Source organism: Natrix helvetica, assembly GCF_964273705.1.
Source record: "Natrix helvetica genome assembly, chromosome: 4".
Taxonomy (NCBI): domain Eukaryota; kingdom Metazoa; phylum Chordata; class Lepidosauria; order Squamata; family Natricidae; genus Natrix; species Natrix helvetica.
This window is the reverse complement of record NC_138550.1, coordinates 71,637,770-71,657,671: the sequence shown is the minus strand read 5'-3', so window position 1 is coordinate 71,657,671 and position 19,902 is coordinate 71,637,770. Positions and strand designations below refer to the sequence as shown.

Genomic DNA, 19,902 nt, shown 5'->3' with positions numbered 1-19,902 from the left:
TCCCCTTGTTTAATCCAGAATATCCATCCTCTCCAGGTTGTAAAACTCAGATATGGGGAAGGATAGTACTAAGATGCTAAATACAGCCCAATGTAGGTTACTTCATTAGAATTATAGCACAGAGGAAAAGCCTAAATACTTCCTCCCCTTTTTATTACCTTAATAGGGAGGGAGACGGAATGTTAAGAAATATGAAATACATACAAACGTGATGAGAAATTCAACATCAGCTTGGTCTAATTTGATCCTACCCTACCTGCTAAATGAACAGTTCTCAGATGCCAAAAGACACATGTTTTCTCTTCTTGCAATTTTGATAGCAGCTATAGTTTTTGGCAATGATTTGCTCTCCAAGCTTGTTTCAATTTAGTTTCTGAACGTTTTGTTACCAGATTACATAACATCAACAGCAGGATATTCTTGTTCTTATTCTTCTTAGCTTATAAATGTCTTATATACCAATGTGGTCAGTTGGTCGTGTGATTGGCTGTTTGTTTGGAGCTATGTTTAAATTCTGAGCAGCTGATTGGTTCTTTTTTTAAAAAAGAATTTTATTGGTTTTTAAACATTTACAGGGAAAGGTAAAAAAGGTACATAGAAAATTTTGGCAGCTCCCGTGCTAGTGGTAGAAATCCCCCAAATCTCACAATTTTTACAATGTTAAAAATAACGTATAAAACATTATATCAACCATATGTTCAATCATCTCTTACTTTGTCACTTTCTAGTATATCAACAATTACCATAGTATTTCAAATACCTTTATTTTTGTGACCTGAGCCTTTTCGATATTGCTCCCTCCTCCCTGTCCCCAGACGGAGCCACAGCCCCCCACTCCTTCATATCTTGCACATTACTACCTTTTTCACCACCTCCCCTATTTTCGTCCTCTAGGAGAGAACTATGTTTTTTAGCAGCTGATTGGTTCTCTTGTTGATTGATTGTTCAAATTGTCTGATTTCTTACATATTCATATGCTGGATCTAGATCAATATGCTTGTTAATGTTTGTTAGACAATCACACAACCAACTGATCATACTGCCACACAAGACATTTATAAGCTAAGGAGAATAGGAAAAGAAAATCCTGCTGCTCATGTTACGTAGTCCGGTAATGAAATGTTCAGAAACTAAATTGAAACAAGCTAGGAGAACAAACCACTGCCAAAACCTAAAACTGAGCTACAAGTATTTTCCATTATTTCAAACAATTATAAAAGGAAAAGGTAAGGCTCCTCTTGCACATACGTATGTGCTAGCCATTCCCGACTCTAGGAGGCAATGCTCATCTCCGTTTCAAAGCTGAAGAGCCAGTGCTGTCTGAAGACGTCTCTGTGGTCATGTGGCTTGACTAAATGCCAAAGGTGCACAGAATGCTGTTACCTTCCCACCAAAGGTGGTTCCTATTTTTCTACTTGCATTTTTACATGCTTTTGAACTGCTAAATTGGCAGAAGCTGGGACAAGTAACAGGACCTCACTCCGTTATGCAGCACTAGGGATTTGAACCGCCGAACTGCCAATCTTTCTGATCGACAAGGTCAGTGTCTTAGCCACTGAGCCACCACGTCTCTTAAGCAAACAAAGCAAACTACGCTGTTTGGCAATAGTGATTAAAGACACTGGATTAGAAAGTGGTAAACTTTTAGTTGTAGTCCTGTCTTAAACACAAAAGCCAGCAGGATGACTTTGGATCAGATAAACATGCCCTGCTCCAGAAAGCAGGTACTGTTGAGCCAAGAAAACATGAGTTTGTTCCTACATTCCTTAGGCACCAGGGTTGACCTAATTGACCAAAACAGTTGTCCCTAGGAGAATTCATACAATCCTGTAAAAAGTATAAACCATCCTGACCTCTATGAACAGTGTTAATAAGACCATAATTGTATTGCCTATTTACTTAAATGTCATGAGCATACTTAATGTCAAATCATACTTAAATGATTTGAACAGGGAGCCTCAGCTTCCCTGATTACATGGATTTAGAGGGGATGGATCTGTGTCTGGTCTTAGTTCAGCCATCCAGAAATACAGTTATGGCCAGGTAAATATTCCCAGGCAATTGCCTACATCTCCTCCACATTGGGCAATTCATTGTTATTCAAAGAGCCCCGATTTCTCTACTTTTTGGAAATCTTTCAGCTTTCCCTACATTGCAAGACAGGATGTGTCAGGTTTCTGCTCTTTTTTTCCCTACCCCCACATTAACACTTTTCTTGTCTCAAATTTCTCTGGTTCGCAGGACAGCTTGCCCTGTGCATAGTTGTAAACAAGCCCGAGCCTCCTCTATGTGAGGTGAGCAGGCTCTGATTCAATGGGCAGAATGGAGCTGTCTAGGTGAGCTCAGACTGGTCTCTTCAGGGCTGAACCTCTCTCCCTTGCAATATTGTTTGGGGTGGTGCTGTCATTTATTTTTGTGGATCTGGTCTGAACAAGTTCCAGTCCCATATAAAGGCAGGATGACTTGTTGGCTCTGTTCAGCTTCTGCTCTACTGGGATCAAGCAGCTTGCCAAAGAGAGGAGTGGGAGGCCCAGAAACAATGTGCTGAACAATGTGCTGAAGGAAGAGCTGTCGGCCCTAATCTCAGAATGTCTGAAACAAGGCTAGTGGGTGCAACAGGGGACTGTCTCATAGAAATGACAGGAGATTTAATTTCTCAGTCTGACACGAAGAGCAACTGCAGCAGTGCAGTCCGGGCACCCTCCAGCATAAATTCTGTGGTCATCTGCCAAGCAGTTCACAGAAGTATCTTCAGCTCTAGCACATCTTCAGCAGCTGAGAGGGTTAGCCTGATCCTGAGACAGGAGAAGAATGAAGAAGCAAGCTGTCCCATACTATTTATACAGCTCTCCGAGCTCTTCAGTACAGCTGAAGGACAGGAATGGAGGCAAACTGCCAGGTAAGTCCCCAGAGACAAAGGTAGAGATAAAACCCATACTTTACATGCAGGAGACTAGGACATTTGGCTAGTTGCCTTGCAAGGATGAAATGGTGCTAAAAAGGAGTGGGACTGTTAGAACAAGGTTCTGAAGCTGAACACCAGAATCCCATTCCAAATGATCCGAGTTAACTCACTGCATTTTAAAGTTACACACAAAAGTTTTACCAATAAGGCCATTTTAGTCCAGAACCTACTATTACATGTCTTCTTTACTGGTGGGAAGTTATGCTGCCTCTCTCTATTTCTCCCTGCTTTTTTCTCTTTGCATGCATAGATGTGAACAGAAGACCTTTTGTCACATGCACTTCAATATGGGGCAAAGGTCCTCTGGCAGCAGTTCTTCTCTGCCATGGGCCAATAAGTTGCTTTCATTTCATCCCAGCAATGAATGGGAGACCCTGAAGTCATCCTCGGGCATATCAGATTAAAGTAATAATTTCCCCCTTATTGCAGGCTTGTGCAAAGGCAGCCTCCCCACATTATCTTGGAGTGCGCTGATTGGGAACATAGGCAATACTGGCATGATAGGGACTGGCAAGGGGGAACCCAATTGCATGTCGAGCTAGATATCTGCTAACTAAGGTATGGGTGGAGAGCATGGCAACACAGTGATGAAGAAATTCCCTTAGAGCAGTGAAGTGGCCTGTATCAGGCAGAATTATGGAACTGATCTGCCACTGCTTTCCTCCTGGAAATTTTTTATCAACTTCTCAAGGTCTGAGCTTATTTAGCTTCTGAACCTGAGGAAGTCAGATCAGTCAGGAACTGTCACCTCTTGGAACCTGCAGAATGAATCAAACTGATCTTAACAAGTTCTGCATCGATATTTGTAACTAACTTAAGTTGACCCATCCTCCTCCTCCCCTTTAAGAGTTTTTAAAAACCATATTTGAAAGAGTATAAGCCATGAAAGATAAAGTAAAACTCAATTGGTAAGATTCAGATAAGTAAAAAGGTTATCTAAATTTTTGATAATAATATTGTTTTTAACATATCATTAACTGCTCACAAACATATGGACACATCATTTTAAAGGAAACTAAAATTGCTGTTAGCTGTAAAACTAAGAAGGCCTGGTTAACAAAGTATAAATCATTACCTACAGTGTGAGCCATAATTAATTGGAAGAAGACTAAAAAACCAATTTTCCATAAGATTGAAAATTTAAATACAGAAAACCCCTATAATTGGGTCCATATTAAACTAGTCCCAAAATGATTTCCAGTTAGAATTATTTTACATCACATTTTTTAAATATAAAGTTATTTTCACATTGAAGCATACATCCAGAACTTGGATAATCATTCTTTCAAAAAAGGAATTGAATGTTCTTTCCAATAAGTAGCATATAAAACCATTGCAGTGGTTAACATACATAGAAGTAATTCTGTATACTTTGAAGGAATGTCTGATTTAATAAAATTTAATTGGAACATTACAAAGTGCAAATGAAATTCAGCTTTCAAATTTTGTTTCATTCTAATAGGAATTATTTTCCAAAACTGTCGAGTTTGCCACCTTGCCACCAAATGTGGAAAAAAATCCAAACAATATTGAATTTCCAACATTTTTAGAAAAGGAATTCTTTATTTTAATGATGAAAACTGGAGTAATGTGCCAGTAATAGAACATACTGTACCAATTTACTTCAACTGTACTATTTGGAGAGGGTTTTTTTGCCCTTCTTTCATTAAAATTCCCAATGTTTCATTCCTATTACTACATTCAATTTTTACATACATTTATAATCATGCAGTCCTTCATCTCTTCTGATGCTGAGTCAAAGTTCAGTAATAGTTTAATAAAGTAAGGCCAGTAACTTTCAAAATTGAATGTTGGATTCCCCCCAGATCTCACATGAAGTGAGAAACCAATGGAAAAAGGGGAGTTGCAGGGAATGGTGTACGTTTTTGGAATTCCAATACATACACATGAATGCCATCAATTTCTAGGCATTCTAAAAGTTATTCTAAAGCTATGTTATTCTAAGACGTTTCCTTCCTTTCCTCATGTTCTATGTACAGATAAGTCCTTGACTTACAACCGCAATTGAGGCCAAAATTTCTTTTGTTAAGTGAAACAATTGTTAAGTGAGTTTTGCCCCATTTTATGATCTTTCTTACCACAGCTGTTAAGTGAATCACTGAAGTTGATGAGTTAGAAACATGGCTGTTAAGTGATCTGGCTTCTCCATTGACTTTGCTTGTCAGAACATTGCAAAAGGTGATCACATGATCCTGGGAGGTCATAAATATGAACCAGTTGCCAAGCATCTGAATTTGATCACATGATCATGGGGATGTTGCAAAGATCGTAAATATGAAAAGCGATCATGTCATATTTTTCAGTGCCGTTGTAACTTTGAACAGGCATTGAACAAACAGTTGTAAGTCGAGGACTACCTGTACTGGGAAAACAAGTTCTCCATCTTTTCTATAACTAGATTTCTAATGTGAAAGTCATCACAGTATACAAAGAAATAGAATTCTATTAGCTTTCTTTTTTATGTTGTATAGTGCAGATTCATCCAGGTGAAAAACTCATTCTAGGTCTGAAGATGCTTCATTAGCTTTGGTGTGCTGAAATACACCCACCTTTCTTTTTAGTATTAAATATTTCCTTTTCCTTTTAGATAAGGTGGTGGACAAGGTGTTAATGGCCATTTTGACCCTGAGTAACAATAGCACAGGTACAGAAGTAAATGATGTATAGGATACACAAGTAGAACTGCACAGCACTGTGGTAAATGCATACTTATGTGAAAGGTTTTGATTGGAAAATGTCCCACTGGTTTTGGTGAAAAGAAGCCTTGGCTTGTTTCTATGCCTTGGTACAAATTGTCTGTAGTCACACAAACTGCATAATAGCAAATAGCCCTTGACGAGCTCCAGCTGATGTACAAAGTGTGCAGCCAGACACCCCAAGTAGCCCCTTCCCTCAGCCGAGCATTGGCAGTTCACCTCAACCACTGTTTTTAGAAACCAGCTTGGCCCAATGCTGTTTCAATGAGGGTCAGTGGCCTGCTGTTGACCTCAGCTGAGCTGTGCGACAAAGGTTCAGACTTGATGTCAGCCGAGAGATTTTGCACTCAGCCATGTTAGACCTCCTATTGATCCTACCCCAGTTTCAGTGGTAATATCCTTCCCACGGCCAGAACACAATCATCCAGGGCAGGATGGGACCTTGTTGTTGCTAATGTCTTAGGAAGGGGCAGATCATTTCTCCTGATTCTTCACTGGTGTATTAATGGTAAAATAAATGCCTAAGGTCTATTTGTGGGGAGGATATTCTAAAAAATTTACTAGTAATTCAGCAATTTCCTCACAGATTTCTTTAGAATGACAGTGTTTTGCTAATTACAAGAAAGGATCCTATAAATGCCCATGCTCAGTTTAGAGTCTTCCTCTTCCTTGAGCTTGAGGGAGGGGGAACCAATGATATACAGTATATTTTTTTGAAAAGTAATGCTTCGATGATTTATGATCTTGTGTGCCATCAAATTGGTGTCAATTCCTAGTGATTGATAAATAAAAAATGAAAATACAAATTGTCCTATGAACAAGGGATTTAATTACTTCTTTAATTAAGGTATTTTATTGCAGATGGATAAAGTTTGAAGAAAAAGTAGAAGATGGAGGAGAACGTTGGAGCAAGCCTCACGTCACAACTCTGCCCCTTCATAGTTTGTTTGAAGTTAGGACCTGTATAAGAAAAGGCGCTGTTCTTCTAGACTTGGAAGCTCATAATTTTAAACAAATAGTTGGTATGTAGAAGTATGGGGGAAAAAATAATCGCTGCTTCATGAGGTGTCTTCTATTTTGGAACAAAAGCAACTTCTTCAATGAAAACACTACTTTCTTAATTGGTGTTCGGCTCAGTGTAAGCTTTGGCATTGCATAGTTTATACAGATTTAATATGGTTCATTTCTGGCCTTCCACATTGATGAAGTTCGGCTGAAGTAAAGAATCTAAATGTTTTGCTTAATTTCAAATAAGTTTATATGCAATGAACCATTCAGCTGAACATGGCCATTTATTCTGATTAGTAAAAGACAATTTGAATAGGATCTCAGTATGGTTTCTCCCCAGCTCTTTAGAGGCGCTTTACTGCTTGCAAGAGTTTCTTTCAATATAGAAATTAAGAGGAAATAGGCAATTATCCACATCTGTCAAGTGAAAGTCCAAGACCTTTATATATTTCCCTTTCGGTGGGTATGAATTTCATTTCATTCTATCAACAGTCACTATCTTGTGCTGTATTATTAACTAATTCAAAAAAGTTACTTTTGGCTGGATCCATTTGATGTTCATTTTTCTACAGTTCCATTTAAAGCTTTGAATGTATGGTATGTAATATTTTTCAAAACTTTAATGGTATAATAGAAAAGAAGTACACAGGAAAGAAACACTGATAATTTGTTTACAATTGAAATTTTTTATTCTTCTTGTCACCTGCAAACTTCCCTCTTCACTCAGAGCAAAATACGATCTTCACAATGACAGGGAAGCACCAGAAGAATAATTTTCCCAGCAGCAGCAAGAAAAAAAAATGACTCAAGAATCTTGAACTTCCAGTAGCCTTGTATCTCAAGACACCTTCTTGTTCCCCTTCTTCCTTCTTCTTGTGCACTGTTAAATCCTTCTACCACTTTTTCTAAAGAAGCAAGGGATGATGGCTCTCTCATTTTTTTGCATGGAGACACATATATTTAAGGCAAATGTTAACATAAACTTGGTTGGAATCCTCCAGTTCATTTACTTGGGCAGTATTTAGCAGAATGTATGTATATGAATAAGCCCATTAAAATATCTAGCCATGGATGCTTAAAAAGTACTTTTCTCAAAAATATGCTTGATATGAAATATAGGATTATTTGAATTATTTTCTTATAAGGAACAAGCAAGCTAACAGTAAATACAGCCTAATCAAGAAACCACCAAAAATATTCCCATGAACAGTGACGGGGCAAGCAACTAGAACATAAGATGATAGCAAACCCCACTCCCTTCTAGCACTGATGATGTTACCTAGTTTGGCAGTGAAATGATTGCAAGAAAACAATTATGCTCAAAAAGCCCAAAGACATATTTCCTTATGGTGAGAGAGAGAAAAAGGAAAAAAGGACTGTTCTTGTAGGAAGTAGGCTAAAGCCTTTAGGGGAGGGGGAGGGGGGAGGGAAAGAGAGAGCAAGAGAGAGGGAGAGAGAGATACCACTAGGATAAGTAAATTAAAATATGCAAAGTATCTATGCTTCTTGAGCTGCATAGTCAACAGAACATGCTATAGTGTATTCTCAGGATCCAGAAAGACAATGTAATCTGTCCCAAATCACTGTCTGCTCCATGTCAATCCAGAAGCAGTCCTATTCAAACATGTCTCCAGACCCACACTATGATTTGAAAAAAAAAGAAACACCACATAATGGGTTTGCATATCACGTTAAGCCACAGTGAGGTTTGTTTGGTTTTGGATTAGAAAGTTAAATGAACTTCAACAATGTAATTTTAAACCATAACATAGTCTATTGTGGAAACTCCTCTTTGCGGTTATAAAATAGGTACTACAGCATGTAAATCAGGCAATGAGTCAACAGAAGAACAAATGGTACAGGAAAGTTAGATACATTCCAGAAACTCCATCCTACTGTGTTCACTGGAGAGTATTTTTCCTGTTACACTAATTCTTAAAGGTTGCAAGTTTAATTTAGTAAGGGAATCAATGCTGTTATTGAAATTGTTTGATTCCCTTACCGCCAGTTGAATCAGTATATGGATTTATTTCTGTTTTATTAAAACAATTGTTAATTAACATAGAGTTATTGATACAAAGTGTCTTTCAATAAAGTTCAAAAGGTAGATATGATTGCAGGAAAGGAAGTGATTTAGTAGCTTCAACATGTGTTCATTTTCTGTTCAAGAAAAAGTGATTGATATCCAGATAGAGAAACAGGCCTTCAAGCCGGAACTCTTGAAGAAACTTACCTATGTCTTACTCCTCAAAACTTATCATCATGCAACCAAATCTCAACTGAAGATGCTTTTTGAAATGTGCATGTCCCCTTGTGCTGGTAAGTAACTAGCATTTTTTTTCTTACTGCCAATTCAAATATGAAGCTTAGATGCTATCTAGCTGCCTCCTCTTATGTCAGACATAAGCAGCAGGAAAAACTCCATAGTTTAACACTATTTACATGTTAATGGTAGCAGTATAGCATTTGCTCCAACTTTTATCAGCACATTTTAAAACTATGCATCCCATGCTAAACTATGCTAAAGAGTATCCTTCCCATTTTCTTGTCTCTGTAATTACAACATGAGGAAATAAGCATGCATTACAGAGATGCCCCTAGGCGCCTAGAGCGCTGACAGAATGGAATGAAAAGTACTCTTCAAACAGAAGACAGAGTACAATAAATAATTCTTACAATGCTAATATACAACCTGAACCTTTTGCAAAGTTAAGCAAAAATTCTGAAGGCAGATGAATGTGAAAGTGGTAAAGCAGAAATCAGTACAAATTGAAGTCCGCAAGAATAGCATGGGCAAAGGTTCAGTATATTGTTAAAGTGGTTATAGGTTGGATTAAAATAATTAAAAGGACTTGAAGGTTATAATCCATTGTAATGAAAATTGCAATTACAGTGGAAGTAACTCATAATATTAAAGCTACACTATATATGAAACATAATTGATCCCTTATTCTTTTTTTAAAAAATGTTGCAGATAGGGCTAACAGACATTCAGATGCAAAGTGTGAGGTCTCAGAGGTACAATTAATGGAACAGGTAAGCAATGGTGTTAAATGTACAAATGAGGGTGTGTGTTAAAATGGTGGGGCTATCAAGTGAAGGATGTTACTATAAGACACACAAACAGCAAAATTAGAAACAGCGGTCTAAGTGTGATCTAACCAGAGCAGAGTGGAAAAATTACTTCCTGTGATCCAGACTGGGTATCCTATTAATGAACTTAGTACTAGTTGCTTTTTGAGCAACTCACAATCTGTCTCATATTTAACTTGTAATTGACAAAGACATCCAGATCATTTCCACATAAAGTACAACCAAACCAAATACTTGCACTTTTATTTTGCTTACCCAGATTAGGAAAGGATAATAGCTGATGGCTTTGAATAATTTTACTAACTTGATCTATCAAGCATTAGATATCAGCACCTGAAGGCATCATGCACTCTGCAAAACTATTTTGCCTTAGTTCCTCTGGAGCAGTGGTGGATTGCAGGCGGTATGCCCCGGTACTGGCGCACCAGTGCCTGCCGGGAGCACCGGGTACCATTCTGGTACGGTGCTCTGGACGGTCCACCCGCCCAAGCTCCTTACCTGTATTTGAGCTCTTCGGCACTTCTGCACATGCGCACGGAGCATACGACACCTGTGCGACACTCCGCCGAGCAGCTGGAGCATCGCGGAGGCGTCGGGGAGGTAAGGATGCATGTGTGCGTGTGCACCTGCTGCGCACGTGTATGTGGGGGATGCTGGGCCCCATTGCACCATACCAGTTGCAACAGGATCCGGAACCCACCACTGCTCTGGAGACAGAATCATTCACCACTACAACAGTCTCTAGTTTCTCAAGGTGACTTCTGCTGTCAATCAGCAGAGTAGCAGCCATCAGTTTGAGCTCTTCCTCTCCTTCTGTCTCTTCTGACTCTCTTGCCAAACTCCTATTTTCTCCTGTTTGCTCAACCTATCTAATTTGGTTTGAGGTTTATCACATTCGGAAAGTTGAAGTTTTATACTTTTATCTAGGGTACAAGAAGCCATAAACACCTCTCATCCTTTTATTTTGCAAAAATATAATTTATCAATTTTTATTATGGTAATAGTATAGTAATATATTTTTATTTTTATAAGAATAACATTGCATTCTAATGTCAGACATGTAAGATGCTCTATGTGGGAGTTTGGGAACAGATTAACAAATCAAGAACAACTAACAGGGGATTACACTGAAAGCAGGTAATCATATCATGCAAATAATTTCCCTATCATGAAAGCCATATCATGAATAAGAGATGTGTGCTGTTGATGTAACATTTGGTATATTTCCAACATTCCATATAAACCTGTAAAACTCAGGGTTCAAGTGCCAGTTCTGGCTTTCCAAAATTGACTTTGCTTTTGGAAGCCAGCTGGGAAGATTATAAATGATGATCACACAATGCAACTGTCGTAAATGCAAGCCAATTGCCAAGCACCCAAATTATGACCACATGACTCTGAGGATGGTACAGGAGTTGTAAATTTGATAATGGGTTGTAGGTTACATTTTCCAAAGCTGACACAACTCCAAACTGTGGTTAAATGAACAGTTATAAGTCAAGGACTACTTATATCAATGATATATCATTTTATAAAAATTCTCTGAGGGAAGAGCATTTTCTGTGCTGTTCACAAGGCTTGCATTCCTTCTTCCTGTTATAAATGAAGTACAACTAATGATGATCAGGCTGTGTTAATGGCAGTGAAGGATGACAGTATTTTCTCAGAAATTCTCAGGAATATTCTAGTATCTTGCAGTTGCTTTCTGCATTCTGGAAATTTGCCAACTGATGAACTGCATCTGATGAAATAAGCAACAGTTCACAAAAGGTTATGCTGTTTAATATAATTAGTCTGAAAATTAGTCTCCTACTGATTTTTTGTTTCTTATTCTTAATTTCCTTTCACTGCAGCTAAAAAATCGGTTTAAAAAGAAAATTCCAGCTGGAACTGAAGTGGCCAACATTCTTGTAGGAGAAGTCTCTTTCCTAGAAAAGCCCTTCGTTGCTTTTGTACGCCTGCAAAATTCATTGCTTCTTGGAAGCTTGACTGAAGTTGCTTTTCCTAGCAGGTAATCAGAAAGAATAGAAAAGGGGTCAGATGATCTTTATTAAAGACTTCTAGTGGAATAGCAGATTTCAGGCCAATACTGTATGTTTGAATGGAGCAATGCCCTATTAGCATCAAGCATCTCAAATCAAGCTACCTTTGAAAATTAAGACAGTCAACTATCTTGTGATATATAACTAGAGCAGCGGTTCTCAACCTGTGGGTTGCGACCCCTTTGGGGGTCGAACGACCCTTTCACAGGGGTCACCTAAGACCATCGGAAGAGACATATTTTCGATGGCCTTAGGAACCGAGACACCTACGTGCCAGTGTTTGGAGCTAGGGGAGTGGAGGTGGCGGGCAGCGGCGGGCGCTGCCTTGCAAAAGGGTGGGGCCACCTGACAGGAGTGGCGGTGCGAGGTTAACCAGCGCCCAACCAATTGCGACATGAGAGGCACCGATGGGCGGATTGGACGGCTGAGGGGAGATAATTGAGTGCCTGAGCGCCGGCGAGGCAGTACCCTGAGAGGTGGCCGGGCTGAGTTTGGTCTCCCAGCAGCGAAGGGAGGGGAGGGGATGCCAGGAAGAAGGAGCTGAGAACTGAGGCGGGAAGGATGGCGACCATGTCCCTTCTGCCTCCTCAGAGATTTGGAAGTTCACGCGGGCGCTCTGCAGCAGCTGGCTCCAGATGTTTGGCTTTTCCCTTTTCTGTAAAAACTTCTGTCCATTCACAAGGAGACCCGCCTTCATTTCCTTCCCGCGATATCTATGAATAAATGAGTGGTTGGAAAACTTGGGAATGAGAGGATTCCAGTAATTTAGGGATGGAGGGGAAGAAAGTAGCCATCACAAAACATCTTCAGCAGCCGCTTTGAAAAAAATAAAGCACTACATCTTTTTAGTTTTAAGTTTCCATGCTTAGAATAGAATGGAATGGAATAGGAAAATGGAATGGGAATGGAATAGGAATGGAATAGGAATAGGAATAGGAATAGGAATAGGAATAGGAATAGGATAGAATAGAATAGAATAGAATAGAATAGAATAGAATGAAATAGGAATAGAATGCAATAGAAATGTTTATTGGTGAAGTGTGATTAGACACACAAGGAATTTGTCTCCAGTGCACCAAATCACAGCGTACATATAAACAGCAAGTAATAGGTCATAGGTCATAATAATAGTTACAATCGTTAGTTACAAACAACAATTGATAAATCATAAAGAACCAGTAGAACAAGATGAAAAATAGGAGGGGATATCCAACCTAGTACTGTATTTCTCTTTGACCCATTTTTTTACTATCTTTCTTCTCCATTTTATTTTTATTTTGTTACCAACTGAAATGTTTCATGGACTTTTTGTAACAAGGTTAGAGGCTATATTATGTTTTATTATATATATTATTTTCATTAGCAAACCATTTCACAATATATAATTATATTCTTTTTGTGATTAATCACTATGCTTTAATTATGTTCAATTTGTAATAATGAAAATACATCCTGCATATCAGATATTTACATTACGATTTATAACAGTAGCAAAATTAGAGTTATGAAGTAGCAACAAAAATAATTTTATGGTTGGGGTCACCACAACATGAGGAACTGTATTAAAGGGTCGTGGCTTTGGGAAGGTTGAGAACCATTGAACTAGAGGACTTCAGCCTGCTCACTTGCCACACTTAAACATTCAGTTGTGGCAGTTGGATGTTGTCTAAATTAATTAGTATATCAGCCAGATAAAATGTGTCTGCATCAATGCATCTCTGATTCCTAGTCTTGCATCCTCCAATGCTTAATTTGAATTCTTTGATTTTGATGATCTAATGATTCTTTTCAATTTCTGGCCTTTCAATGAAATGTTCTTCTTAGTGCATGGAAGCACAAACTAAGTTGCTGTTCCTATCCCAGGCCTAACAGACAGTGGCTGAGCTCACAACACAAGACTTATTGAAGAAGCCTGAGTTCACACATAATGTAAATAACAAACCATCGTTTGTGAACTACAGAGGGTAGACTCAACAAAGCCAAATAATGGATGTAATTCCTCACTAAATGGAGGAACAAGCCTAGAACTAGTTATGAAAGAGGCCAAGTCTTTATGGTGTCTGTTCTAGCTAGGCTCAAGGGCAATTGTTTTCTCCCTTGTGATTATATGGCACAGTTTAGACAAAAAACCTCAAAAATTCTTCCAGATTAAGAATGAACTCATCAGTGCAGGAACCATGCATCTAAGCTCTATTTTCCTTTCCAATGTCTCCCACTTTCACAGTTATTTAGCTGTGTGTAGGATTCTGGTCTCAGTGTTCAAGGAAAATGAGCATTACTGACTTCCTTACTTTCTTGTACACTGCCCATTCTCAAAGGCTCTGTATATAGTGGTGCCATTTATGACTTTTGTATATTTGTTTTTAGATTCCTCTTTATCCTGTTGGGTCCCAGAGCCAGATTGAAGGCCTACCATGAAATTGGCAGAGCAATGGCAACTCTCTTAACAGATGAAGTAAGTTTGGTTGCTGCTAAACTTCCTTTGTCAAGTTAGGATAGAATAGGGTGGCATTAATGCCTAGAGGGGAAGTCAGCAATTGTTCAATATGTCCAAGACCAAGCTTCTAGTTGCCAAGTAAGGGGGTAGACTAAATCTGGCCATAGAAGGCTTGTTGTTAATTTATTCTTTCATACTTCCTTGTATTGCTAGATTTTCATTTAAACTGTGATATGAACAAAGTCTGATTTCTTCTGCACTGGAAGCAGAATAATATAATTTAATAAATCACAAGTCATCCTCTATTCCATTTCTAGTATATAAAAATTAATTCTAGAAGCAGTGAAGAGCAATAGCAAATATCTTTTTAATAGGGAAATGTAACAAACGCAAGATTTGGCTTGAAACCTGATTCAAAAAATTGTTTAATTTACCTTTGACAGATTAGGAGGCTAATGAATTTGATTTAAAAGTTTAATCTAAATCTCCTTTCAGAAATCTGAAAGTTTATGACTCCCATTCTGTTGTTTGACACCAAAAATAAAAAGCTTTTTCTGGGGGGTAAACTTTTGCAGGAAAAGCATATATATATATATGCATATACACACATACATACATACATACATACATACAGTGGGGCAAAAAAGTATTTAGTCAGCCGCCAATTGTGCAAGTTCTCCCACTTAAAAGGATGAGAGAGGCCTGTAATTGGCATCATAGGTAGACCTCAACTATGAGAGACAAAATGTAAAAAAAAAAAACCAAACAATCATATTGGCTGATTTGGAAAGAATTTATTTGCAAATTATGGTGGAAAATAAGTATTTGGTCACCTACAAACAAGCAAGATTTCTGGCTCTCACAGACCTGTACCTTCTTCTTTAAGAGGCTCCTCTGTCCTGCACTCATTACCTGTATCAATGGCACCTGTTTGAAATTGTTATCAGTATAAAAGACACCTGTCCACAACCTCAAACAGTCACACTCCAAACTCCACTATGGTGAAGACCAAAGAGCTGTCGAAGGACACCAGAAACAAAATTGTAGACCTGCACCAGGCTGGGAAGACTGAATCTGCAATAGGCAAGCAGCTTGGTGTGAACAAATCAACTGTGGGTGTTAGATATTAACATATATCGGGATAAGTCTTCCCTCTGGTCCGCTCCTACAGCGGGAAACAGGTATTCCTCTGATTGGTCGAGGGGCGTGCCCACTCCCTATAAAAGGGGAACCCTCCGACCTCAGAGCAAGCTGGATCACTATTATTACTAATAAAGAGCTGTTAAGTCACTTCGTGTCCGCAGTCTGTCTCTCGTTGCCCAGATCTAACATTGGCGACGAAGGTGGGATTGAGAGACAGATAGGACGAAGAACGCTACCTCCAGAATCTCCGGATTTGATCCAGCCCAGGAATTCGGCAGCAATTCCGACAGCCATCTCAGATCACCGCAGCGCGGCAAATTCAAACTGAGAAGATGGCGATGCATGCTCCCCCCGCTCCTTTCGACCCAGAGAACGACGAATGGGAAGCTTTCATGATTCGTTTCGAGTGTTTCCTCGAAGCGAACGAATACACGGGGATCACCGATGCAAGGAAGAAAAACATCTTCCTCGGCTACTGCGGAAAGGAAGTCTTCAATACGGCCAGAGACCTCACTGCGCCTACTCCAATACAAGCAGTATCGTGGACGACGTTGCAACAAACTCTGCAAACTCATTACGCGCCAAAACCTTCCCGCCATGTCTGCCGAAAGGAATTCAACATGAGGACCCAGAAGGTGGGAGAATCCGTCAATCAATATGTTGCAGCCCTACGAAAAGCAGCAGCTCACTGCGAATACAGGGATTTGGAAGAGCACATCTTAGAGCGGCTCATCTGTGGGATAAGAGACATTTCGTTGCAAAAGAAGCTGTTGGCAAACCCGGGTTTAACCCTACAGACAGCGTTAAACGAAGCAAGAGCGTCAGAATCAGCGGAGAAATCATCGGTGACCATACAACGAGGGGCCAGCGTAAACCAGCCAGCACCGAGGCAAACCAGAGTGCACTACGAGGACGCAAGCCCTGACTACGAAAATCCCGAGTTCGAGGACAGTCACCTGATGCAGAGCAGTCACTTGAGGCCTGGGGGGAGACCCGGATCCCGTTTGCCGCCCTGCGCAAGTTGCGGAGGGAATCACCCCAGGTCTACTTGTAGGTTCAGGAACGTTGTTTGTTCGCATTGCAACAAACTTGGGCACATCGCACGAGTGTGCCGGAGCGGAGTCCCTGCCTCACGGCAGCCACCCATGTACCGCCAACAGAAGCCCAACCCAGGGGCTTGGCGAAATCAAAAAGGGCGCCCAGAGAGAAATCCACAAGTGTTTACCCAGAGAGAAAATTTCCAAAGAGCTGAACGAGCGTATTCCCAGAGAGATTACTCACAAGGAAGTGAGCGAGCGTATCCCCAGAGAGAATACACACAAAGAGCTGAAAGAGCGTTCTATCAAGACGCTCAACGAGAGTATTTTCAGGATGTTGACGATGAGATAGAGTTGACCCAGAGAGAGGAGTTGCGAACGTATCTCACCACAATACATCAGGTCCGCCCTAAGCGGCCCAAAAGGCTGAGAGTCACAGTCCTCTTGGAGGGCTCACCCTGTGAGCTAGAAGTCGACACAGGATCGACCCTGACGATCATTTCATGGGCATCCATGAAACAGGCTATCCCTAGCCTCAGAAAGAGCCAACTACACGCTCCAGACGTCCTGCTACGAGACTACCAGGGGAACCAAGTCCCCATCGTGGGCCAAGGCACATTCCACATCCGTTTCAAGGACATCGAAGCCCAGCTGCCCGTGACCATCGCCAGCGCGCCATTGCAGAACCTTCTGGGGCTCGATTGGTTTGAAGCCCTGGGGTTAGAAGTCACCGGGATCAACGCCGTAAGAAACAGCAGCGCTGAACAGATTTTTAAGGAGTTCGAGGATGTGTTCAGCCCCGGTCTTGGTAAGTATGTGGGTAAACCAATATCATTCAATTTAGACCCCAAAGTGGCGCCAATCCGACTTAAACCAAGACGAGTGCCTTTTGCACTCCGCCCAAAAATAGATAAAGAAATAGATAAATTAGTGGAGCAAGGAATCCTTGAGCCGGTAGATCACGCGCGCTGGGAAACGCCCATCGTGACCCCAGTCAAACCAGACGGATCAGTCCGCATCTGCGCGGACTATAAATGCACAATTAATGTCGCGCTACAACAGAGCGCATATCCTGTGCCTGTAGTACAACACTTATTGCACTCGTTGGGGCCAGGAAAGATATTTGCAAAGTTAGACATGGCACAAGCTTACCAGCAACTGCCAGTGGATAGCGCCACAGCGGAGGCCCAAACCATAGTGACGCATAGAGGAGCATTCAAATGCAACCGGCTACAATTTGGCGTAAGCATTGCCCCAGGATTGTTCCAGAGCGTCATGGAACGACTTTTGCAAGGGATACCAGGAGTCGTCCCCTATTTTGACGACATCTTGGTGTCCGCTGCAAATGAGGAGCAATTAAACAAAAGAGTCAGATCTGTTTTGGCCAGAATCAGAGAAAAGGGTCTCCGCCTTAAAAAAGAAAAATGCCAAATTAACGTGCCTAGTGTAGAATTCCTGGGTTATAGAATCGATGGTCAGGGAATACACCCCACTTCAAAGAAAATTAAGGCGATCCAGGACGCCCCCACACCACGGAATCAGACCGAGTTGCAGGCCTTCCTCGGATTACTTAACTTCTACAGCGTTTTTCTGAGACAGAAGGCGACCGTTGCTGAGCCTCTACACCGTCTACTCCAGAGGAACGCACCATGGAAATGGGGACGAGCCGAAGCTGCAGCTTTCGCCGGGGTAAAGCGCCTGCTCACCGCTGACTCACTACTTGTTCAATACAGTCAGACTCTACCGCTAGTATTGACCTGCGACGCATCGCCTTTTGGAGTTGGAGCAGTCCTCAGCCACAGGATGCCCGACGGAAAAGAAGCACCCATTGCTTTCTACTCCAGAACTCTTTCATCGGCCGAAAGGAACTACAGCCAAATGGACAGAGAAGCGCTAGCTGCCGTAGCTGGTGTAAAACGTTTCCATGAATACCTCTACGGCCGCGACTTTGAACTGATCACAGATCACAAACCGCTGTTGGGACTTTTGGCGGGAAACCGCCCCACTCCGGTCTCCCTTTCTCCACGCATGACCAGGTGGACTGTTTTCCTGGCTGCGTACTCCTACAAGTTAATTCATCGACCGGGCTCCACTCTAGGACACGCAGACGCGCTCAGCCGTTGCCCATTACCAGACATTTTGCCAGACCCCACTCCAGAAGTACCGGTTTTGCTCATTGACTGTTTGGATTCGGGACCGGTTTCTTCCTACGATGTTGCAAGGTTCTCCTCTAAAGACAATTTAATAAAGCAAGTGCAAACTTGGGTATGGAGGGGGTGGCCGAAGGGAAATGTGGACCCGGAATTCAAAATGTTTTGGTCGAAACGGGACGAACTCTCAGTATTACAGGGATGTTTGTTGTGGGGGGATCGAGTTGTTATTCCTTATGCTCTACGAAAAAATGTATTAGATGCTTTGCATATGGGTCACCCGGGAATCGTGAGAATGAAAGCGTTAGCGAGAAGTTACGTGTGGTGGCCAAACATGGACAAAGAAATAGAGGAGTGGGTGGCCACTTGCGACCCATGTCAGGAGTCGAGACCAGCACCCCCGGAAGCGCCCGCCACAGAATGGGAGAAACCCAGGGCACCCTGGTCACGTATACACATTGATTTTGCAGGGCCATTCCAGGGTCAAACCTTCCTCATAGTTGTAGATGCTTATTCTAAATGGCTAGATGTAGTCTTAATGACGTCAACCACGGCAGAGGCAGTCATAAAGGTTCTTCGGCGGCTCTTCGCCACCCTTGGTCTACCAGATCTTTTAGTGTCCGATAACGGGCCCCAATTCACGGCCATGCAGTTTGAAACATTTTTAGCGGGTTTGGGAATCAGGCATGCCCTCATCGCGCCATTCCATCCAGCATCCAACGGTCAGGCAGAGAGAATGGTGCGATTCGCGAAAGAGGCCCTCGCTAGGATGGGTCCAGGTGATTGGCAAACACGCATTGACCATTACCTCCTCATTCAACACATTACCCCGAGCGCAACGACGGGTAGGAGCCCCGCTGAACTACTCATGGGTCGCCGCCTACGGTCTCACCTGGACCGGCTCCACCCGAATTACTCTGCCACGGCTCCCCCAGACTCTACAAGCAAGGTCCGGTCTTTCAGAGTAGGGGACTCAGTATATGCTCACAACTACACAGGGGGGACATTGTGGATGCCAGCAAAGGTCATTGGCATCACGGGTCCTCGATCGTATTTGCTGGAGCTAGAAGATGGGCGAAATTGGAAAAGGCACATCGATCAACTTCGAGGTCGCCTTGCACACTCCAACATCAGGGATGAAGGCGAAAGTTTCCTGTCTACAGAGAGCCAACCGCAGGAAAACTCCATCGCAGGGAACAACGACACCGGCGAGCTAAGCGTGGAACAGGACAACACGCACGCAGCTGAAGAACCCCCAGTCAACGCAGCCGAACTAGCTCCTGAATGCCCAAGCAACGAAAGCGAGAGAC

General features: G+C 41.5%; 1 protein-coding gene across 1 annotated transcript in view; it reads left to right on the top strand.

Annotated features, from left to right (window-relative positions):
* Positions 1–2,588: 2,588 nt before the first annotated feature.
* The window catches only part of SLC4A9 (solute carrier family 4 member 9), a gene marked incomplete at its 5' end in the record, with an annotated part of 67,949 nt that continues 50,635 nt past the window's right edge, over positions 2,589–19,902 (top strand). The window contains 6 exons of the mRNA XM_081949897.1: positions 2,589–2,899; positions 6,544–6,704; positions 8,860–9,009; positions 9,665–9,726; positions 11,637–11,794; positions 14,193–14,280. Coding sequence (XP_081806023.1) covers positions 2,589–2,899; positions 6,544–6,704; positions 8,860–9,009; positions 9,665–9,726; positions 11,637–11,794; positions 14,193–14,280 — 930 coding nt within the window. The remainder of the gene's footprint in view (positions 2,900–6,543; positions 6,705–8,859; positions 9,010–9,664; positions 9,727–11,636; positions 11,795–14,192; positions 14,281–19,902) is intronic.